This window comes from Ranitomeya variabilis, chromosome 7 (assembly GCF_051348905.1).
Source record: "Ranitomeya variabilis isolate aRanVar5 chromosome 7, aRanVar5.hap1, whole genome shotgun sequence".
Taxonomy (NCBI): Eukaryota; Metazoa; Chordata; class Amphibia; order Anura; family Dendrobatidae; genus Ranitomeya; species Ranitomeya variabilis.
Window position 1 is genome coordinate 89,579,315 of NC_135238.1, and position 24,401 is coordinate 89,603,715.

Genomic DNA, 24,401 nt, shown 5'->3' on the forward strand with positions numbered 1-24,401 from the left:
ACCACGGGAACACTTTCCCCAGGACGGGCCGTGTAACAGAAGCCACAGCACCCCACTGGATGCTTGTAATTATCCGCACAGCAGAGGTGTATGTAGTCAAAGTCTACAGTAAAATAAAACCCCAGATTATGTGCATGGTGAAAAGGAAAGGTGTGTATTTTTCACATCTTTATTACAACCACAAGAAACCACTAAAAATCATTAGTGTTCTCCATTCTACACAAAATATTTTGATATATTTGAGGTTTTATTTTGACATTGCCTTTTATTTTTTCTCACATTTCACACACAATGTCCCCTATAAGGTCATAAAAGACCATTGGGGGTGGGGCATTTCAACATTTAAATAAATTATTTATAGAGCCAATTTCATATATATCTGGGACTAGTATTAAATCCAGTTACAGGGAATCTGTCACCAGTTTTTCATGCCTGAACTAAGACTGGCACCTTATTTAGCGCCTGTGAAGAGTTCCATTAAGGGGTATATAACTCCTTGACTCCCCCCTTGCATACCAAAAACCCTTTTGAATGTCTCCGACGCTCTATGTAAATCCTGCCAGTCCGATAAGCGTCCTTGCTGAGGCATCTATCACTCCTCCCGGCTTCTTATTTCTGTCCTCCTGTTCTGTGATATTGCCTGTGTCATCCACAACTAGGTGAAATCTTGCAGCTGTGAAGAGACATTGCTGGCTGCCCCTGCACTCACTTTGCTCTGCCATGCAGTACTGCAGGCAGAGCCTAAAACATAAAGGGACATGCTTAACATAACTTAATACATAAAGGTGCTGATTAAGTTGCTAATGTTCATTCAGACATGAAAAAAACGGTGAAGGATTCCCTTTAATGGAGTAAATTCTGCCTCCTGGTTGCAAAACTGAACTGATCAGGGTCTGCTAGGTGCCAGGAGCTCCTGTTTACTTCCAGCATCCGGCAACCACATGACTGCTGGGCCAGGAGGAAGCTACTATGAAGGGAGAGATGGTAGTAACCCATCTTTGCATTCTCTGTGAGGAGTCCGGCTGTGTCTGACATTCTGTTCCCTGCTCCTGCAGCCACATACTTTGCAGTGACGTTTTAGAAGGTCACTGCAAAGTTAATGGCGGACTGCCTGGGCATTTATAGTCCACAAATGGTCCACGATTAGTTAAAGCAAGGTCAAAGTAACCATAACAAACCCCTCAATCATTACTGCACAAAAAAAAAGGAAAAACTAGTAGTAGATGCAGGAAGCTGCTAATTGCCTGACATGGCCACTTTTCAAGACGTTTCTATAGGTTGAGCCCCTTAAAATGGTGGAAATCATTGGTGATTTCAGACATCACCATCTATGATCTTCTCATACAGAAGATTATTTTTCATGAACTTACAGAACATAATTAGACAACTATTGGAGAATAGGCCCCATCAATGAATTTAGCAGTTGTTCCACTATCAAATAAAGACTGAGAAAAGCACAATTTGTAATCAGATTCTGAGCTCCAAATGAAATTTCAGCAAATGTGGATCTATACGATAGTGCTGAGCAATCATTTGCTGGAAAGGAACATTTAGAGAAATTAATTCTAAAAACCTAAACAAAGAAAATAGAAAAATATATAGTATCAACCTGAACATGAGCCTTACTTGAGAACTTTGATACGAAAGCGCAAGTCGCCAGGCTCTCCATCAATATGGGGTTCACCTGCAAAACGTAAAGAGGGGATTTTAAGAGCTAAACATAAGTGTTTAATGAACATAAAAATATAATGTAAAATATGCTCACCTTCTCCAATGAATGGATACTCCATCCCATCTCTAACTCCAGGCTCAATTTCAACTTCTAATGTTCGTTCCTCATTTACAAGTCTAATTTGTGTGAAAGAAAAAGAACATTAAATTAATGATTTGCTTTGAATTGTAGGGGATTTTTGGACACAGGTCATCAATATGAGTTGGGCGTGCCATTTGTTGGACCCCTGCCAACCGATCAGCTATTATTTACCCCAGCAAAACAGCTCCTATTCTTTCCAGAAGCTGATCGGTCGGGTGCTGAGTTTAAGACCCTCACTGGCCTCATACAGTATTAATTAGGTACCCCCATAGATATATGGTCTGACTGGACAACCCCTTGAATTAATAAAATAAATTGCAGTGTGCCAGAATTAGTCTAAGGGATCAGTCCAGTCACAATTGCGTATAAATCAGGGCTGTGGATTCGGAATCCATTTTGGTGGAGTCAGTATAAAATGGACCAACTCAGACTCCTAAAATACATAATAAATTGGGTTCAGTGCAGGATGTGCTGTAAATGTTTTCATAATAATTTGGGAAAGTTATGAAATGTCCTATACATGTCTGTCCTGTTCCTGATCTAAGGATCTCGGCTTTTAGTGGAGATGAATCTGTGCTGAACTTTATAGCCATGCTCAGTAGTGCCCAGTGCTGCGGAGTCAGGGAAACTGAGGAGTCGGAGTTTTGGCTTACAGACTACTGAGCCTTGATTTACAGCCACAATGCTCAGTGCTGTACATTGTCCTCCATACAGCTACTGATTCTGAGGGTGCCAAAGAGACACATGGAAGTAGGTTCTCCTCACGCCTCTGTACAATGTATGGGACACACCAAAGTCTAGAGCGGAGTTTAGTTAACAATAACAATCACAAATGGAATAGTTTCAATGCCCGTGAACAGCCCACATTCCAAAAATGTGGACATTCCACGCTTGTCCAATATAGGATTCTAGTTTCTCAATATTCCCGGGTCTTAGCTGGATTTTTCCTTTCATAATGTGACAAATGTTTTTTACTGGTGAAAGGTTTAGGCTGAAGACGACCAATTCATCATCTGAACCATGCTCATGGGTTGGATACAGTATGCGGTTTAGCATTCTCTTGATGGAATATGCAAGGCCTTCCCTGAGGTATGTCTGGATGGAAGGCTATGTTGTTCTAAAGCCTCTGTATAATTCTCAGCATTCATGTGTATGCTGCCATGCTATTGAACAGTGCAATGCGCTGATAAACTGGATGGACTTTACCCTCCCGAGTCCGCAGTACACGGCATCTGTGGTTTCCATAAAGAACGTCACGTTTTGATTCTTCTTACCAGAGAACAGTTTTCCATTTTCCCTCACTCCATTGTAACGAGCTTTGGGCCAGAGAGGATGCAGTGTTTCCGGATTGTGTTGATGGTTTCTTTATTACATGATGGAGCTTTAACTTGCATTTGCGGATTGTGCGATAAACTGGGTTCACAGACAATGATGTCGGGAAATATTCCGAGTCTATGCAGTGACTTCCATGACGGAATCATGCCTGCTTTTAATGCATTGCCACCTGAGGGCTCACGTCATCCTTGGCAATTGTGCACACAGATTTCTACAGAATCTCTGAATCTTTTACATACAGGAACATTTTTCTGATATTATTCCACAATTTTTAGACGAAGTTGTTCACACATTGGTGAACGTGTGACCATCTTTGCTTTTGTGAGACTCTGCCTCTCTATCATGTTCTTTTTATACATAGCCATGCAACTTAGTTGAAAATTGACCCCTCAGATGTTTTTCATTAAGACCAGACTAGTCATTTTTCCAGCCTTTTGTTGACACTGTCCCAACTTTTTTGAGATGTGTTTCTGCCATCAATTTATTATTTTTTTAAAATGAAATGGAGAAATGTCTAACTATCATCACCTGGATCGATGTTCTGTTGGGAATAAAACATGGCTATAACAGATTTCCAGATCATTGCATTCTTGCTTTCTGTGCACCATACCTTACAAGTTCTGTATATACTCATGTACACATAATTCGTATAATGAGGCATAACCCTGTCCTTGACATACATACTTTACATTTGGGCACTCGTCACAAACAACTTCCTGTGTCATTTGAAAACGTCCAGGCCCCAGCTGTGTTGTTCTCATTTCTTGTCGACAATTACATTTTCTCTTGCCTGGCGCTTGACGGGCCACAGGCTTATTTCTTACAACCTAGCGAGAGAAACAAATTAGTTAATACATTATGGATGAAAGCAAAAATGGAACATGGCCTTGATGACACCCCAAGAGGAACAATGTGAACTTCCTAAACAACTCATGGGGCTAAATAAAGCTTCTGAGAAAAAGTCAAGACACCTCACTTTCTGCTACAGATGGTAAAGCATCTGCCAAAGCCCAAAACTGTTGGAATATGACTTTTTGGGGTAAGTTTGATGTCAGTGGTGTGAAAATTTTAGGCAGACATTATAAAAGATGATCTGCAAAAATATTTAGCAGAACATATAGCAAGTGACAACCAGCATGGATTCATGAAGGATAGGTTGTGTCTAACTAACATGTTGGGTTTCTATGAGAAGGTAAGTGGAAATCCAGATGTAGGTAATGCAGCCGATGTCATTTATCTGGACTTTGCAAAAGTATTTGATACTGTACCAAATAATAAGAGAGTAGAAAACAGATGAGAAGGATCAGGATATAAAGGATCTAAATACAACTTTACTGATCAAGTATAATATTAGCAGAGTAGCAAAAACAACCAGATACAAACAGCGGACACTAATCCCAGAGACAACCACTTTATATTTTTGTGGGAAAAAAACCCATTTACGGTCGTTTTATAACATCCAGGCATATGTGACACCATACAAGTCCAAATTAAATAATTTGCTTAAAATATGTGTCTCAGCAGATGTGCTATAGCCTCAATAAAGTGAAAATGTAGATACAGACAGATGTCAATGTGAACATAATAGCCAAGCAGTATAATTGACCTAAATTAGATAGAAAAAAAAAAAGATTTTTGTGTACTCACCGTAAAATCTTTCTCTTAGCCTCTAATTGGGGGACACAGGACCATGGGTGTTATGCTGCTGTCCACTAGGAGGCGACACAATGCATAATCTGAAAAAGATTAACCGTGGCTCCTCCTCTGCAGTATACACCCCTGGACGGCGTCAGCCTTCTCCAGTTTTGTGCAAAAGCAGTAGGAGGAACGTAACATGAATAACATAGACATGCCTATAAGGCCACTATGTACGAGCTCAAAGAACAATATAAGAACTCAACAGTAACAACGGCCCGTAAAGGGAAACAGGGTGGGAACTTTGTCCCCCAATTAGAGGCTAAGAGAAAGATTTTACGGTGAGTACACAAAAATCTCCTTTACTCTGTCGCCTCATTGGGGGACACAGGACCATGGGACGTCCCAAAGCAGTCCCTGGGTGGGAAGCAATGGACGAATATTGTGCAGACAGGCCCCTATACTTGGGGCACCGCCGCCTGCAGAACACATCTACCCAGGCTCGCGTCCGCTGAGGACTGGGTATGAACCCTGTAGTGTTTAGTAAACGAGTGTGAGCTAGTCGAAGTGGCCGCCTTACACACTTGTTGTGCCGAAGCCTGGTGCCGAATGGCCCAGCAGGCCCCTACCGCCCGTGTAGAGAGTGTGCCGCAATACCGGCTGGAAGAGAATTCTTAAGGCGGTAGGCCTCTTGTATGGTGGATGTGATCTACCTGGCAAGGGTAGCTTTGGAAGCTGGCAGACCCTTGCGGCCGCCTTCCGGAAGAAGGAAAAGAGAATCAGACCTCCGGAAGGAGGTAATCCTAGACACATATATACGCAATGCCCTGACAAGGTCAAGCGCATGCAGAGCCTTCTCCACTCTATGAACCGGGACCGGACAAAGGGAAGGCAGAGAAATTTCCTCAATGAGGTGGAAGATGGACACAACCTTCGGAAGGAAGGATGGGACCGTACGGAGAACTACCTTGTCCTGGTGAAAAGCCAGGAAGGGCTGTCTGCAGGAGAGTGCTGTCCGTTCAGACACCCTGCGTAGCGAGGAGATTGCCACCAGGAAAGCCACCTTCTGGGAGAGAAGGCGGAGCGGGACCTCCTTAAGGGGTTCGAAGGGTGGTTCCTGCAATGCTGTCAGGACCAGGTTGAGGTCCCACGTTTCTAGTGGTCGTCTGTAGGGGGGAACCAATCGGGAAACCCCCTGAAGAAAAGTCCTTACTTGCGGCTTAGTAGCGATGCGCCTTTGAAAAAGCACTGAGAGGGCCGACACCTGGCTCTTAGGCGAGCCCAGGGACAGCCTGGCCTCCAGACCCGATTGGAGAAAAACCAGGTAGTTTGGGGAGGGAATAAGGGAATGGGGTCTGGCCGCGAGATTCGCACCAGGTAAAGAGAACTTTCCAGGTATGGTCATAGATCTTGGCAGAGGCTGGCTTCCGTGCCCTGATCATGGTCCTAATGACGTCCGTCGAGAGCCCAGCCTGGGTTAGAACCCAGGTTTCAAGGGCCACGCCGTCAAATTGAGAGCCCCTGAGTTCTGGTGGTAGAACGGGCCTTGTGATAGAAGATCCGGGCGGTCGGGGAGGCGCCAGGGGGCGTCTGCTGAAAGTTGTACGACGTCGGCGTACCATGTACGTCTGGGCCAGACCGGTGTGATTAAGATGGTTGGAACTCCCTCTTGCTTGATCTTCCTCACTACTGGATAACAGGGGGAGAGGTGGAAAAATGTACAGAAGCTGGAACTGGGTCCAGACCTGAACCAGAGCGTCTGCTCCGAGCGGCCGCGGATCGTGTGTTCTGGCCATGAAGTTGGAGACCTTGGCATTGAAGTGCGATGGCATTAGGTCCACATCTGGGGTCCCCCAGGGATGGCAGATATAGTGAAAAAATTTCAGGATGGAGAGACCACTCTCCCGAATCAATTCCTTGTCGTCTGAGGAAGTCTGCTTCCCAGTTGTCCATACCCGGAATGTGGACCACCGAGAGAAGCGAGCCTGTGTCCTCCACCCAGTGGAGGATATGTGACACTTCTCGCATCGCCTGGGTACTGCAGGTCCCCCCTTGGTGATTCACATATGCCACAGTCGTGGCATTGTCCGATTGTATTCTGATGCGAGAGGCTGCCAGTAAGTGATGGAAGGCCCTCAATGCCAGGAGGATGGCACGAATTTGATGGGCATGGTCGCTTCCACTGGGGACCACTTGGTGTAGGTGCACTGCACCCCAACCCGTCAGGCTCACATCGGTGGTCAGAACCTTCCACTGACCTGTGAGAAAAGATTTTCCCTTTGCTAGCGAGGTTGTCTTGATCAACCAGTGCAGGGACCTCCTGGTTGACGACATTAGCTGGAATTCCCTGTCGAGAGAAAAAGGATTCCTGTCCCAGGACTTGAGAATGGCTAGTTGGAGAGGCCTGAGGTGAAACTGGGCAAATGGGACCGCTTCTATTGCTGCCCCCATCCTGCCGAGGACTCTCATGGCAAACCGGAGAGATCGAGGGGGTTTGCGGAGGAGGGTGCGAACTCCTAGGCGGAGAGCCAGTACCTTCTCCCTGGGAAAGAGCACTAGACCCCTGGAGGTGTTGTATAGCATTCCCAGGAAGGTCAGAGACTGACTTAGGGTTGGTGATGACCATTTTAGGTTGACTAACCAGCCCATGCGACTCAGTGTGACGCTGAGCTCGTAGTCGAGAGATCGAGAGAGAGAGAGATCGAGAGAGATCGAGAGAGAGATCGAGAGAGAGAGATCGAGAGCGAGATCGAGAGAGAGATCGAGAGAGAGAGAGAGATCGAGAGAGAGAGATCGAGATCGAGAGAGAGATCGAGAGCGATCGAGAGAGAGAGATCGAGAGCGATCGAGAGAGATCGAGAGCGATCGAGAGAGAGATCGAGAGCGAGAGAGAGATCGAGAGCGAGATCGAGATCGAGAGCGAGATCGAGATCGAGAGCGAGATCGAGATCGAGAGCGAGATCGAGATCGAGATCGAGATCGAGAGCGAGATCGAGATCGAGAGCGAGATCGAGATCGAGAGCGAGAGAGAGATCGAGAGCGAGAGAGAGATCGAGAGCGAGAGAGAGATCGAGAGCGAGAGAGAGATCGAGAGCGAGAGAGAGATCGAGAGCGAGAGAGAGATCGAGAGCGAGAGAGAGATCGAGAGCGAGAGAGAGATCGAGAGCGAGAGAGAGATCGAGAGCGAGAGAGAGTTCGAGAGCGAGAGAGAGATCGAGAGCGAGAGAGAGATCGAGAGCGAGAGAGAGATCGAGAGCGAGAGAGAGATCGAGAGCGAGAGAGAGATCGAGAGCGAGAGAGAGATCGAGAGCGAGAGAGAGATCGAGAGCGAGAGAGAGATCGAGAGCGAGAGAGAGATCGAGAGCGAGAGAGAGATCGAGAGCGAGAGAGAGATCGAGAGCGAGAGAGAGATCGAGAGAGAGATCGAGAGCGAGAGAGAGATCGAGAGCGAGAGAGAGAGATCGAGAGCGAGAGAGAGAGATCGAGAGCGAGAGAGAGATCGAGAGCGAGATCGAGAGCGAGAGAGAGATCGAGAGCGAGAGATCGAGAGCGAGAGATCGAGAGCGAGAGATCGAGAGAGAGAGAGAGAGATCGAGAGAGAGAGAGATCGCTCCTAGGTCCAGCGCCGAAGATCCACAGTCCTGTGCCCCCCCCGGAGACTGGCTGGCCTGGTCCTGCTGACCAGGAGGTGCAGGGTTAATCCCTGCAGCAGAAATGGCTGCCGAGAATAAGAGGAGGGGGGAGGAGAGCTGAAAAAGGCGGCAGAGCTGTGTAAAAAAAAAAAAAACGCGCCCTTTCTGTCTTGATCCACCCCCTCTATGACACTGTAGAGTGTCATATTTGTCATCCGGGGGTGGGCCAGGGGGCGGAGAGGAGGCGGTGGCTTCAGCTAGGCCGAAGCCGGGGCCTTAATTAGATGCCTGATGCCCAGGAAGTCTCCAGGCCGGCGCGGAAGTCCGGGAGGGGGTCGGATCTGAACTGGACCCCCCCCCTGGATTTAAAGGCAGGATAGCGGTGGGGCTATAAGCGGAAGGGGGGGCCCGGTGAGGGGTCCCCCTAAGGCAGTATAGAGCTGGTGCTGCCGCAGAGACAGGGGCGCAGGGAGCCCTGTGTCTCTATTGTGCCATGCCTGCCTGCACTGCCCCCCGGCCCTGACAGGAGCCTGCAGCTGGGCTGGGGTCCGTGGATGCCGGCGCAGTGTGCTGGCCCATTGCTGGGTGCTGCAGAGTGCTGCCTGTACAGGCCCTACCTGAGGCGTCTCAACCTAATGCCCCCAAAGGGGGATTAGGGAGGGTGCTGCTGTGACCATCAGGGGGCTTTATCCTCGCCTCGACCTCAACCCAGAAACCAAAAGGAATTGGGGAAGGAGGGGGGGTCTCGACTTCGAACCAGCACCCGAGGGACTGGGGAAGGAGCGACATGGGGAATAGCCATCTCCACTTCAACCGGTGACCCCGTAATAGGGGGCCGAGGAAATAGCCATGCCGGGAGTCTCACAGGAGACCCATTTTTCTTCATCTGTAATCCCGTCGGAAAAACGGAGTAAAGAAAAAAAATTTTAGGTGGAGAAGGCTGACGCCATCCAGGGGTGTATACTGCAGAGGAGGAGCCACGGTTAATCTTTTTCAGATTATGCATAGTGTCGCCTCCTAGTGGACAGCAGCATAACACCCATGGTCCTGTGTCCCCAAATGATGCGACAGAGTAAGTGCAGGTATATTTGGATATATAGATATCCTATAGAATCAAATAAAGTGCAAAAGTGCATTGGACCTTTTATAAGTGGGCTTATGCCCAACAGTTAACAAGAGGTATGATAATGAATATACAATCTACCTGTGAAGGTCAGCAGTGACTGGCCACACAGATGTGTACACCCCGACACGCTTTTAGGGTTCGGCCTTTGTCAGGGGGTGATTCATGACATCAAACTACGGAAGGTTCAAAGAACAAAAGGAAACCACTGATCACTGGTTTCCTTTCGTTCTTTGAACCTTCCGTAGTTTGGTGATGTCCCGAATCACAGAGCAGTTTGTTACGGTGCTGCCAGCCGGAGCGTCACTCAGATACTTGGAGCTATAGGACTAATTTTTAAAGTTCTACAGACAACTTTCCAATCTACACAAAGTTTTCTACAGAGAGTATCAGTTACGCTTTACTCCAATCGTCCTATCCATTCTGGACCATTTGCACGGACACCAGCAACCCACTGCAAGATTGTCAGTGAGTGTGCTGAGATGCTCGGCAGCACGGATTCATGTACTTATTTTTTGGACAATTTGAACTCCATACTACTAAGCTAATAAGTGGGACATTTAGTAGCCAGTATGCTTAGCTTTTATATTCAAAGATATAGAGGTAGACACACAGTGCAAATTGTAATTTTTATTTATTGATTTGTTTCCCTATTGGCTTAGGTTTGTCGGATCCCTTGCCGCTTGTTTCCGCAGTGGTGCATACACCTGGGTGGGACCATCAGGTTTTACTGTCTACTTGACATTTTTTGTTTATTTAGCATTATGCCTCATTCAGATGTCAGGGATTTTTCACGTACGTAAAATAAACAGATCAATTTTCATCTGTGTTTTGGATCTGCATTTCATCTGTTTAGTTGGAGTGTCGGTTTTTACCGTCAGGATTTCATCAGCGTTTGTGTCTTATGAAAAAAATAAATAAAATTGCCAAACTTCACGCATCCATTGCAATGATAAACACGGGGAAAGTAGATGGATTGCATGCGTATTGAATCCATGTGCTTTTGCAATTTTCATGGACAAAATGACTTGCATCTGTGATTTTTTATCATTGCCTGATCAAAAATGGACAAATCACAGTCCACAAAAACATGGACATGTGAACGACCACACAGGCTAGCATGGTATGTATTCTATAGAACATGTACATGACTGTGGTGTCTACATGTTAATAAAATAAACCCTAAAGGGGCTGTTCATCATCACCTGAATGTAGAAACCAAAAATTACCTCTACAAAATTCCCAGAATAAACTTCTTCCAGCGTTACTTCCAGATCAATTATTATGTCACTGCCACGTGGAACATTTCTGTCTTGTTGACGGGGATTGCCTCCAAACATGAAGCCAAAATCTCCAAAGAAACTAAGAAAATACATAAGATGTTACACCACGTCTATATACTATATTATCTATACATCAGATCATACTTAACAGCTGGACATTTGTGCTATATTCTGCAAAATGTAATCCTGAAAATGATTGATGACCAAATATTGTTCTGGCACAATTGTACTTTATATAACAAACTTTGGTATTCCCTGCCTCATTCTGGAAAAATAAAATGTAAACGCCTGAGGGGTATTTCATTTTTACTTAAATTCATGCCTTTTGACTAGAGATACTTTTTGCCCCTGGCTGCAGAAAGAGTTAACGTCATTCTCCCGAGCTCCTCTCAGCCGATTTATGGTCGCAAAGATCAACTCAACATAAATCAGCAGAAAGGAGCTCAGAAGAAAGATATGAGCTAGAATAATAAGGTAAGCAGCAATACAGAGATTACAGGAGGCAAATGGAGCAACATTTTTAATGAAAATTGCAAAAATTATTTTTTTTTAGCAAAAAATACATGCAGTTATGTTAGTACTCCAGCAATTTCTCCTTTGTACATATTGGCTTGTTTACCAACAATATTTTCATCGTCTGGTTATTTCATCCCATATCAGATCCATTCCCTCCTCTTTATTATAGGCAATCATGTGATCACCAGCCTGACAACCAGTCCAGAACATGCACTAAAGTACACACAGGATGTCAGTCTCCAACTTCCCGTGAGCTACAGGAGGACATCATCAGCTACCTGATGCCAGGCCGCTCCCAGACGTCTCGCCTCCCCACCCAGCTCCCAGACGTCTCGCCTCCCCACCCAGCTCCCAGACGTCTCGCCTCCCCACCCAGCTCCCAGACGTCTCGCCTCCCCACCCAGCTCCCAGGCGTCTCGCCTCCCCACCCAGCTCCCAGGCGTCTCGCCTCCCCACCCAGCTCCCAGGCGTCTCGCCTCCCCACCCAGCTCCCAGGCGTCTCGCCTCCCCACCCAGCTCCCAGGCGTCTCGCCTCCCCACCCAGCTCCCAGGCGTCTCGCCTCCCCACCCAGCTCCCAGGCGTCTCGCCTCCCCACCCAGCTCCCAGGCGTCTCGCCTCCCCACCCAGCTCCCAGGCGTCTCGCCTCCCCACCCAGCTCCCAGACGTCTCGCCTCCCCACCCAGCTCCCAGACGTCTCGCCTCCCCACCCAGCTCCCAGACGTCTCGCCTCCCCACCCAGCTCCCAGGCGTCTCGCCTCCCCACCCAGCTCCCAGGCGTCTCGCCTCCCCACCCAGCTCCCAGGCGTCTCGCCTCCCCACCCAGCTCCCAGACGTCTCCCCTCCCACCCAGCTCCAACCTCCTGTGCCCTTGTCCTATGACCCTGTATAAAGAAAAATGCCCTTAACTGCCCATTGCAACCAATCATAGAGCAGCTCTCATTTTGTATTCTGCTCTGGTAAGATGTGAGCTGTGCTCTGGTAGGTTACAGATAGCTTCTTGTTTCTGGCTTATTATTTCTGCCTTATATAAGAGCAGTGATGTAGTAGGGGAGAGTGAAGCTTCATCACATAGGGGACAGCGGCTCTGTGAGACTAATCATTGGCTGCCATTAGATTGGAGCAACAACATTACATTGAACTCTTGAATCATGGGAAATGTAGTCTGCATTACGGAGCCGTATCAGAGGGGGAGAAAGAATAAAGATGGCAGACACCCCAAACATGGTGCATCAACAAGTATAACAACTCCCTGTAACCTATTCCTTAAAAAGAACCAAAGCCGTACCACATAAGGACAATCATACCAAAAATCATGAAGCACATCGTTCAATTGCGGCAGAGAGCAGGAAAGTAAAGCTCTCCCGAAGTTAGTGCCCAGACTCACTGGGTCAACAGGACAACTCCAACAACCATAAAACAAAACAATGAAACGGAGTATACAAATCCCAAGAAACATAGTAATCATAAACGAAAAAACTTTATTTATACAAAAATAAATATAAATTAATACATAAACATTGTAGCCCAAACAGTGAGGAAATATGGAGGAGACATGAAGGTATGCTGGATTTAGGTAGCAAAAGCAAAATACATCCTGAGTACGCTAAGCACTAGTGACCATAATAGCACAGTACTACCCACATTGTAACGGAGTTTCAGCAATATAAATGGGTGCCAAACTGGCAATGCCCCGCAGATCACTCCCAATAGACAGGTTACTCATGCATGCTTTTGATAAAGCTAGACCACGAAACGCGCGTCAAGGGGCTGCTGGGTCCAAGTGGGATAGCTGTCCTTTTACCTATGGGTAAGCATGCATGAATAACCTGTCTATTGGGAGTGATCTGCGGGGCATTGCCGGTTTGGCACCCATTTATGTTGCTGAAACTCCGCTACAATGTGGGTAGTACTGTGCTATTATAGTCACTGGTGCTTAGCTTACTCAGGATGTATTTTGCTTTTGCTACCTAAATCCAGCATACCTTCATGTCTCCTGCATATTTCCTCACTGTTTGGTCTACAATGTGTGTTATGTATTACCGTATATACTCGAGTATAAGCCAACCCGAGTATAAGCCGACCCCCCTAATTTTGCCACAAAAAAAAATGGGAAAACTTATTGACTCGAGTATAAGCCTAGGGTGGAAAATGCAGCAGCTACCGGTGAATTTCAAAAATAAAAATAGATGCTCCATACCATTCATTATTGCCCCATAGATGCTCCATATAAAGCTGTGCCATATATAATGCTCCATACCATTGATTATTGCCCCATATATAATCCATATATAGCTGTGCCATATAGAATGCTCTGCACCGTTCATTATGGCCCCATAGATGCTTCATATAAAGCTGTGCCACATATATAATGCTCTGCACCGTTCATTATGGCCCCATAGATGCTCCATATAAAGCTGTGCCACATATATAATGCTCTGCACCGTTCATTATGGCCCCATAGATGCTCCTTATAAAGCTGTGCCATATATGCTCTGCACCATTCAGTTTGGCCCCATAGATGCTCCATATAAAACTGTGCCATATAGAATGCTCTGCACCGTTCATTATGGCCCCATAGATGCTCCATATAAAGCTGTGCCACATATACAATGCTCTGCACCGTTCATTATGGCCCTATAGACGCTCCATATAAAGCTGTGCCATATATGCTCTGCACCGTTCATTATGGCCCTATAGACGCTCCATATAAAGCTGTGCCCTATATGCTCTGCACCGTTCAGTTTGGCCCCATAGATGCTCATTATAAATCTGTTCCCTATATGCTCTGCACTGTTCAGTTTGGCCCCATAGATGCTCCTTATATAGCTGTGCTCTATATGCTGTGCACCGTTCAGTTTGGCCCCATAGATGCTCCTTATATAGATGTGCCCTATATGCTCTGCACCATTCAGTTTGGCCCCATAGATGCTCCTTATATAGCTGTGCCCCATATGCTGTGCACCGTTCCGTTTGGCACCATAGATGCTCCTTATATAGCTGTGCCCTATATGCTCTGCACCGTTCAGTTTGGCCCCATAGATGCTCCTTATATAGCTGTGCCCTATATGCTCTGCACCGTTCAGTTTGGCCCCATAGATGCTCCTTATATAGCTGTGCCCTATATGCTCTGCACCGTTCAGTTTGGCCCCATAGATGCTCCTTATATAGCTGTGCCCTATATGCTCTGCACCGTTCAGTTTGGCCCCATAGATGCTCCATATATAGCTGTGCCATATATAATGCTGGTGCTGCTGCTGCAATAACAAAAAACAAAAACTCACCTTTCTTGCTTGCAGCTCCCCAGCGTCCGGTCCCGGCGTCTCTCCGCACTGACTGATCAGGCAGAGGGCGCCGCGCACACTATATGCGTCATCGCGCCCTCTGACCTGAACAGTCAGAGCGGAGAGACGCCGGGAAGATGGAGCGGCGCCCGGCGTGTGGAACGTGGACAGGTAAATATGCGATACTTACCTGCTTCCGGCGTCCCGCTCCTTCCCCTGGACAGCTGGTCTCCGGGTGCCGCAGCCTCTTCCTCTATCAGCGGTCACCGGCACCGCTGATTAGAGAAATGACTATGCGGCTCCACCCCTATGGGAGTGGAGTCCATATTCATAAGTTTAATGAGCGGTCCCACGTGACCGCTGAACAGGGGAAGAGCTGTGGCACCCGAAGACAGTGTGACGGGCAGGGGGAACGTCAGGATCGCCGGGACTAGGTAAGTATGCCTCAGCGCCCTCTCCCCCGCACCCGCCGACCCTGCCACAGACCGTGACTCGAGTATAAGCCGAGAGGGGCACTTTCAGCCCAAAAATTTGGGCTGAAAATCTCGGCTTATACTCGAGTATATACGGTAATTTATATTTATTTTTGTATTAATCATAAACGGAAAAACTTTATTACTATGTTTCTTGGGATTTGTATACTCTGTTTTGTTACATAAGGACAATGTATTTGTGTACTGGAGTGCTTTATTAAGAGGTGTCCATATCCTATAAAGCTGCTAGTCAGGATAAACATGGCAGCATAGTATACAGCCAGGTCCGATTCACTGATGGCCCAGAGGGCACAAAGCTAGAGATGCCTGGAAGCAGCAATGACCATGGTGGCAGCAGATGCCTGGCTTTGAGGCTAGCGTCACCATCTGTACATTGTCCCAGAACTACTTACTGTGAGAATATATCACCATGGGAGCCCTGGTGGCCATCTTTAAGTCCTTCTTCACCATATGCATCGTACTGTTTCCTTTTTTCCTCATCAGAAAGCACCTAAATTCAGAATTCATATGAAAAAATCAAAATGTATATTGTTTTTTTAATACAATACATTGGGATAACTGGATGGATCAGTTACAATTCAACTCCACCTAACTTTATGTAATCCGGTGTCCCACCACAAGGCATCATTAGGAAGTCCTTCATGTAACCCCGTACACGCCACACTAAATGCTGAACAGTGAACGTCACAGTAAATGGCAGACATGGCCTAATTTCCACTCCCCTGGGAATTCAATGTTGCCCTTAGGATAGGTCGTCATAATCCGGTGGTGTCCAGACAACCAGCACTACCATCAATGAGATGAATTGTAGGGACCCTGCTGCCCCAAAATTACCATCGCTCCGCACCTTGTATAGTGGCTGCGAATCGTAGTACACAAGTGAAAGGACCAGAGTGGGGCGCTACTCAACATACCGAGCTGTGCCACTTCTGGAGCTCCAGTCCCTTCTACTAGCTGATATCGGGAGTGTAAGACCCACACAATTCTCATACTGAAAATCTCTAACATAATACTGTATTCTAGGAATGTGGGAGCGGATTGGGTCCATCAGATGTGTTGTGGAGTCGGTGTGTTATCACTAGGTAGCAATATACAGGGACGTCGAGAGCCACACACAGCTTACATACTTCAGCACTTTTCACTAACCTCGTAGGCAGCACCTAAATCTTGAAATTTCTCTTGTGCTTGTGGATCATCTAGATTTCGATCTGGATGTAATTGTAAAGCTAGCTTTCTATATGCCTTTTTTATTTCCTTCACAGTAGCACCGCGAGAAACTCCCAGGATTTTATAGAAATCACGTCTGAAATAAGAAAGTCAATAATGTTATAGTAAATGATGCAGAAACTCCAGCTTTTGCATAATTGTATATTAAAGTTCCCCTGCATGACACTAATAGGACATTAGGACATATTAATTAGGACCACACTTTCTTGCCTAGCAATAGAATAGCAAATTTGCTGGGGGGTCCAACCGCTCAGACCCCCAAGGATCCTGAGAACAGCTGCTGAAAAGCTGTGTGTGAATGAAGCCAAGGTGGATCAGGCCCACTGCGACGACTCCATTCATTCAAAGAGATGAGCAAAGTGCTCAGCCATCTCCAGGGTTCCATTAAGAACATGCATGACTGACCATTGCTCCATTCACACAGAGCTCTGGTCTCATGATCGTTGGGGTCCCAGTAGTTGCATCCCCAGCAATCTGGGACTTATCCCTTATATTATGAATAGGTGAGAAGGAGAATACCACATAAAGCGCAGTTGTGATGAATATTTGCTTATGTTTTCTAGCCTACTCGTCACTGATGTCATACAGGGGAATAATTAATATACACTTATGTAATATATAAGTACCTAACTTGAGAATACCCCTTTAATAGGTCATCTTTTCCAATGCAGTGGTGAAGGCTACTTGTGGCCTTTATACATTTGCTAAAACAGTCTACCATCATGAACCTGGTTAAATTAATGGCAGACCACGGAAACTTGGACTGACCCAGACCTCCCCAGCAGGGGGCATAAAAGAGCAAATAGACTAGTGCTGTCCTATTCGGCCCTCCACTTTATGAGGTTTAGGTCCTCAGGCCATGTTCACACAACCATAATACAGTCGCATTTTAGAGCCGGTGCTAACCCAGGATTTATTCAGTCAGATTGCATGCGACAGTATTGCAGTCGTAATATACAGTAGATGCTGAAATGCGGCTAGATCACAGCCGAGAGCAAGAGGACTTCGAGCTTTTGACGGACACTTACCCAGTGACATTTATGTCCTTCCCGCTCCTGCTTCCTCCAAGTCAATAAAAGATTTATGACAGTTCTTGGCCTGAAAGTGTTGACCTAACTGCATGAAGCTACAATGTTAGAGGGGTATTCCACAGTGGTGAATTGTGTACGGCCGCAGCAGTGACACCACCAACACTGGGCTCAGTGGCCAACAAGTCCACACTGTCAGAGCCACAGGGACAGGTTGTGGATGCGTCTCTACTGCAGCGGAGACATCACATCTGATGGATCAGTGATTACATGCCAATCTTACCATTTTATACAAAAGCAATAAAATAATTATAAATAATAAAACAACGAAGGTGGGAAGAAAAAAAAAAAGTCACCTGATAAACAATGATGTGCTCTAAACTTTAATAGAATTTCATTGATTATGTGACTTATTATGACTTCGCACTTGGCAATACACTTCCTCCATTACACTTTTCCTATGCGGCTGGAATGTGCAGCTTAGCAACAATCTGTTCTCATTCATGTGGGAACAGGACAAATGTTGAACCAGCCAGGGGGCGCAGGCGACAGCCAGGGGTGGGGGGGCGCAGGCACGAACTTATTGACAAGTGGAAAATTGTCACTAAATATAGTCAGGTGGGATCATGCAATAGTGTGAAGATCCGTTCCCATGTACCAGCATTCTGTGTTGGATCAGAATCACAATCTGCATGTGTGAGGAGACAGAATGGGGTGGAGAGGAGCGTGTGTGTGAAAAGACAGTATGGGGAGGAGGAATGTATGAAAAACACTATGGGGAGAGGTGGGGTGTCAGTAGTGGGAGAGCGAGGGGATAGTATGAGAAGACAAGTATGGTGGAGAAATGTGTGAGATGATAGTATGGGGGGGGGGGGGATTTGAGGGCACAATATAGAGACTGGGTAGTTTGTGGGGGGCAGCATGGAGGGACAGTGTGAGGGCACAATGTGGAGGGGACAGTATGTGGAGGAGAGGTAGGGTGGAAAGGAGAGGACAGTGTGGAGATGTACCATGAGAGGGTCATATCTCGTTCAGGGAGCATAGTGAGGCAATTATTCAGGGGCACAGTGTAGGGCAGATATTTTTATGTGAAAGCATTATAATCTCGCTGTTATTTGTAAGGGTACTGTGTTGGGATGTGCTGCAGAAGACCAGAGAAGGAAGTCTGCAGAGAGGAGCTGTGTGTTAAATGACATTATGGCATCTGGACAAGATGGAGAAGAGATGGAACAACTGCAATCAGAGAAGATGCCACCTCTAACGTACCTGGATGCAAATGTTTATTTGTGGTAATGACTAGGTCTCATCAGTGCTGTGGTTCCTGTATGGTCCGCAGTCTGATAACGGCTGTTAGGCCGGAGACACACTGGTGCGAGATACGGCCGAGTGTCGCTGGTTAAAAGCAAGCTGTGGCACCTGCACTCCGGAGCGGAGCGTGCAGCTGCATAGCAATACATGGAGCTGCACGCTCCGCTCCGGAGTGCCGGTGCCACAGCTTGCTTTTAACCAGCGAGACTCGGCCGTATTTCGCACCAGTGTGTCTCCGGCCTTAACTGCAACTCCCAGCATCTCCTTACCATTGTTAAAGCAGTGATCCAAAACCAATATTGATCTTAATCCTAAATGTCTTTTTATTGTAATAATCTAAATCACTTTTCTAATATAAAGAGTTCCTACTCTTCACTTTCTGCTCTCTATAAAGGCTTTTTTATTTTTACTGAATTTAGTTTTGATTAAATTTAATTTGAGAACCCCAGTGCATGTTGGGATACCCAAACACGACATCAAGGGGTAGAGGCTCCGGGCACTGCTGCAGCATCTGCCTCCACCCTGAAAAGAAGTGTCATCAGTGATGTCCGTTTCAGGCTATGGGCTAGTCCCAGCTCTACTAGGTATACTTTGGTTGTCAATTCAGACATATGCTCAGTATGAGCTCCTATGTCACTGTGCAATAATCTTTTCAATGCACAGTGACAGTGCGCTCCCTAGCCAACTCTAATGAGAAGTGACAGGGTGGCAAGAGTAACACTGTCAGTGACAATTTTGGGGAAGGGGCTAGTCTCTGCTCTCCTTGCTTGCCACATTCTCTTCTTACAATGCATACTGATGTGTGATCTCTTGCCAGCTCGTCACTTCTCATTAGGGCCAGCAAATGAGCGCACTGTTACCGTGCATTGAAAAGAATATCGCACAGTGATAAGGGAGCTCGTACTGAGCATACATGGGAATTGATTCAGGGTGGCAACAGAGTCTGCAGCACTGCCCCCTGGTGACATCCCATTTGAGTATCCCAGCGTACAATGGGATTCTCAAACGAAATGCCATCAAAACAGAAGAAGCAACAAAAAATAAATCAGTTAAGAAATTAGAGAGTGAATGATAGTGACTTTTTAATCAAAGTATATTACAAAATTGATTAGATTACTACAATAGATATTTAGGATTAAAATCAATATTGGCACCTGTACTAAGTTTAGTGACTTATAGTCCTGTGCTGACGGGGGACCTGGGGACATAGTCCTGTGCTGACGGGGGACCTGGGGACATAGTCCTGTGCTGACGGGGGACCTGGGGACATAGTCCTGTGCTGACGGGGGACCTGGGGACATAGTCCTGTGCTGACGGGGGACCTGGGGACATAGTCCTGTGCTGACGGGGGACCTGGGGACATAGTCCTGTGCTGACGGGGGACCTGGGGACATATTCCTGTGCTGACGGGGGACCTGGGGACATATTCCTGTCCTGACAGGGGACATGGGGACATAGTCATGGACTGACGGGGAACCTGGTGACATACTACTTTGCTGACGGGGGACCTGGTGACATATTCCTTTGCTGACGGGGACCTGGTGACATATTCCTGTGCTGACGGGGGTTCTGGGGACATATTCCTGTGCTGACGGGGGTTCTGGGGACATATTCCTGTGCTGACGGGGGTTCTGGGGACATATTCCTGTGCTAACGGGGGACCTGGGGACATATTCACGCCCTGACGGGGGTTCTGGTGATGTATTCTGATCCTGTACACATGTATCAATCAACAACTTATCAAATAACGTGACATCTGGTTACATTAATAAAGTATTGTGCCATCTGACAAAATAAGGGTTCCAATATTTTTATTAGAAGCGTTAAAAGGAATGTCTAGGTTTGTGGTATAAGTTTGCAGTCTATGCAACTACAGACTTCTCAATATTCACAGTGCGCACCACACAATGTCAGGTATTTTGTGGTGTCGGCGACAAGATCAGGAGATGAAGTGACCACAAGTATGAGATTTGCATAAATGCGGCACATGCCAAGTAGACGTGAGCGGCCTCGTTCAGTTCCCCTGTACTGAGCGGGGGCCAGCATGTCAGAATGTGGACAGTGCCAGTCCGTGATCACAGGGCTGTCTGCTCTTCATGCTGGCACCGGAGAATCCTGACAGTGTGCAGGGCTCACTCTATGAAGTCACATAAAGTGACTGCAGACTTTCATTATAAATGTGGACAATCCCATAATGAGAAAACAAAGCCCCGCAGCATACCCGATCCTACCAGCCAGCAACACGCTCACTGTCAGGATTCGCTCAGATGGTTTCCATAGGTCAGGTCACGTCACCAGCTCCTGTTGGGCTATGGCATCTCACTGAGAGGGCGCAGGTAGTCGGCACGTGACGGAGGGCACAAATGGCATATGAGCGGTCACATGACGACTACCCAGACCACTTACCCTGTGATAGGAGGGGCCCACACACTGAACCGATACCAGGGGGCAGGAGCCACACATTTACCTGATAGGAGGGGCCCACACTGAACCGATACCAGGGGGCAGGAGCCACACATTTACCTGATAGGAGGGGCCCACACTGAACCGATACCAGGGGGCAGGAGCCACACATTTACCTGATAGGAGGGGCCCACACTGAACCGATACCAGGGGGCAGGAGCCACACATTTACCTGATAGGAGGGCCCACACTGAACCGATACCAGGGGGCAGGAGCCACACATTTACCTGATAGGAGGGCCCACACTGAACCGATACCAGGGGGCAGGAGCCACACATTTACCTGATAGGAGGGCCCACACTGAACCGATACCAGGGGGCAGGAGCCACACATTTACCTGATAGGAGGGCCCACACTGAACCGATACCAGGGGGCAGGAGCCACACATTTACCTGATAGGAGGGCCCACACTGAACCGATACCAGGGGGCAGGAGCCACACATTTTCCTGATAGGAGGGGCCCACACTGAACCGATACCAGGGGGCAGGAGGGGCCCACACTGAACCGATACCAGGGGGCAGGAGCCACACATTTACCTGAGGACGTCAGTACCCGGCTCTTACATACTTGGCTTACTGTCCCCGTCACACTGGTTGGGGGCCACATTGCTTGGGGCCACCTGCTGGATCCCTACTACGTGTCCTGCCCACAGTTCCCGGCCCGGGGCGCTGAGCACTGCCCGCTGGGACTACCTGCCATGTGGCCGGGCTGACACCGGGCGCCCTCTCGCTACAATCCAGCCTGCAGCCGGCCACCTAGGAGACGTGTCCGTGCCACTTCCGGGCTCCGCACTTACCCGGCAGCTACCATTCCCAGCACGTACAGCAGCAGCACGCACAGGCTGCTCAGCGATGACGGGCCGATCCTCATGGCTACTGGACGCAGATTGCGGCTGTCACCACATAAGCGCTTCCCGGAGCCCGAGCACCTCTCAGCGCCGCTCCACAGACAACGCGCTATTTCCTATACACGATGCATGGAGCTAGCTACAGCCAATCACACTGCACAACGTCGGCGCCAGCGAGGCAGCAGCACCCAATCAGAGCTTTGATGTTGTCGCTTCCGGGATCTGTGGTCCAATGACAGGTTAAGACATGGCACGTTACGATTCTCACTCTCCCAGCCAATCCGGTGCCTGATGCTGACGGGCCGGCTTCCTTTTCTGATTTGTCGCCAATTATAGTAGCGTCCATATTGTTGGTGTCTTCGGCCTCCTGTAGTGACAGCCAGTAGGTTACGTCCCAGTGTAACGTTACACGTAACGAGGGAGGAGACTCGTAAATGAAGCGTCGCCTTGTCTGAGAGCCGGCTATGCACAGCAGTAGCGCTATATACCTGACTATGGCTGCCATAGCCGCCTCATAGATGGGTGGGCTGGTCAGGATCGTGTCCATACAGAGGGGCAGTATACGGGGCCGGTGTTATTCTATGCAGGTGGCCGCATCTCACTTGCGCAGAGTCATAGGTTACATTTCATCATACATGTATCAGAAGAAAAGCTGCCCATATAGCAACTAATCACAGCAACCAATCACAGGGCTTTTACCATCGTAAAAGTAAAAAAAAAAAACCATACATACTCACATTCCGGTGTCCGTGTCCCTTGCAGTCTGCTTCCCGCTCTGACCGAGTGCCGCCGTAAAGTGAAAGCAGATCACAGCGGTGACGTCACCGCTGTGATCTGCTCTCACTTTCCGGCCGGGAGTCAGAGCGGGAAGCAGACGGCAAGGGACCTGACGGACACCGGAATGCGAGTATGTATGTTTTTTTTTTTTTTACTTTTACGATGGTAACCAGGGTAAACATCAGGTTACTAAGCGCGGCCCTGCGCTTAGTAACCCGATGTTTACCCTGGTTACCCGGGACCTCGGCATCGTTGGTCGCTGGAGAGCGGTCTGTGTGACAGCTCTCCAGCGACCACACAACGACTTTCCAACGATCACGGCCAGGTCGTATCGCTGGTCGTGATCGTTGGAAAGTTGCAGAGTGTGACAGTACCCTAACTCACCGTTGGCTGAGTTTGCTATTAATAATCATCACCAAGTATCTACAGGCTGGTCACTGTTCTTTGGTGCATATGGTTTCCATCCACAATTTGGTACTTTTAGTTGGAGAGGGGCTTCAGTAGTTCCTGAGGAAGTAAGTTTTTCTTCGTCTCACTCTTCAGTGTGGCGGGGAGTCCAGAGTAATTTGAAGATTATGGGAGACCTGTACAAATATATGGCTGACAGGAACCGCTCGCCAGGTCTGGACCTAAGTGTGAATTATTTTGTGTGGTTGTCTATCAGGAATATCAAGTTGAAGATCCCTTCCTGGAAACTGGGTTCTAGGTTTATTTGCCCCTATAAAATATCCGCCGTCATTAACTCTACAGCTTTTCGTCTTGAGTTACCCCAGGCTCTTAAAATTTACAATGTGTTCCACAGGCATCTGCTCAAGAGGTATGTTGACCCTCTTGAGTCCTCTCCCCTGTCGCTGCCCCAATCATTGTTGATGGTAATTTGGAGTTCCAGATTTCGAGGATTGTTGATTCTTGTCTTCAGCATCATTCCCTGCAGTACATGGTGCACTGGAAGGGTTATGGTCCAGGGGAGAGCAAGTGGGTTTCGGCATCAGAGGTGAATGCCATTAGACTGGTTCATTCCTTCCATGCCTCTCATCCTGAGAAATCGGGTCCTGAGTGTCCGGTGGTCACTTGTAAAAGGGGGGATATTGTCACGGGTGTGTCAGGTGTGATAGACAGTCATGAGTCATCCTGGACCCGGCTGTAGAAGGTCATTGCAATTAGCTCTACAAGCACCTTCTTGTTTTTTGTATCTCTTTTATGGAGTGATATCCTTCTCCCTCTAGGACCCAACAGTTATATTCACCTTCTGCTGCTAATTAACACACCCTTGCTGAAGGTTTAAATACCTTCAGTCTCTTCAAGAAGGTGCTGATGTTAGTAGGGTCAGGCAGGGATTAGGTTCCTGTTCGGTGGTGATAGGTGCGGAACCTATTTAGGAATGTCAGACAAGACAGGGTGTTAGAAATGCCTAGGGGTTTTCACTCATCTTCCCTAGTGTTTGGGCTTCCCCTCCCTCTCCCAGTTGTTGTTCACCTTGCTTCTCCCTCACCCACAGTGACAGTGACCAAATAATACCACATACAAGGAACAAATACCACCATACCATGACCAGATCATATATTACCATCACTTAATGGCCAAATAATATCACATACAAGGGAAAAATACCACCACACCATGACCAGACTACATAG

At 47.5% G+C, this 24,401-nt stretch overlaps 1 protein-coding gene across 1 annotated transcript in view; it reads right to left on the reverse strand.

The window, feature by feature from the left end:
* Positions 1–22,204, reverse strand: part of DNAJB11 (DnaJ heat shock protein family (Hsp40) member B11) — a 45,336-nt gene extending 23,132 nt beyond the window's left edge. The window contains exons 1-7 of the mRNA XM_077275397.1: positions 21,937–22,204; positions 16,260–16,416; positions 15,506–15,603; positions 10,768–10,900; positions 3,833–3,975; positions 1,766–1,848; positions 1,627–1,684 (exon numbers count right to left, since the gene is read on the reverse strand). Coding sequence (XP_077131512.1) covers positions 1,627–1,684; positions 1,766–1,848; positions 3,833–3,975; positions 10,768–10,900; positions 15,506–15,603; positions 16,260–16,416; positions 21,937–22,010 — 746 coding nt within the window. The 5' untranslated portion in view covers positions 22,011–22,204. The remainder of the gene's footprint in view (positions 1–1,626; positions 1,685–1,765; positions 1,849–3,832; positions 3,976–10,767; positions 10,901–15,505; positions 15,604–16,259; positions 16,417–21,936) is intronic.
* Positions 22,205–24,401: the final 2,197 nt, after the last annotated feature.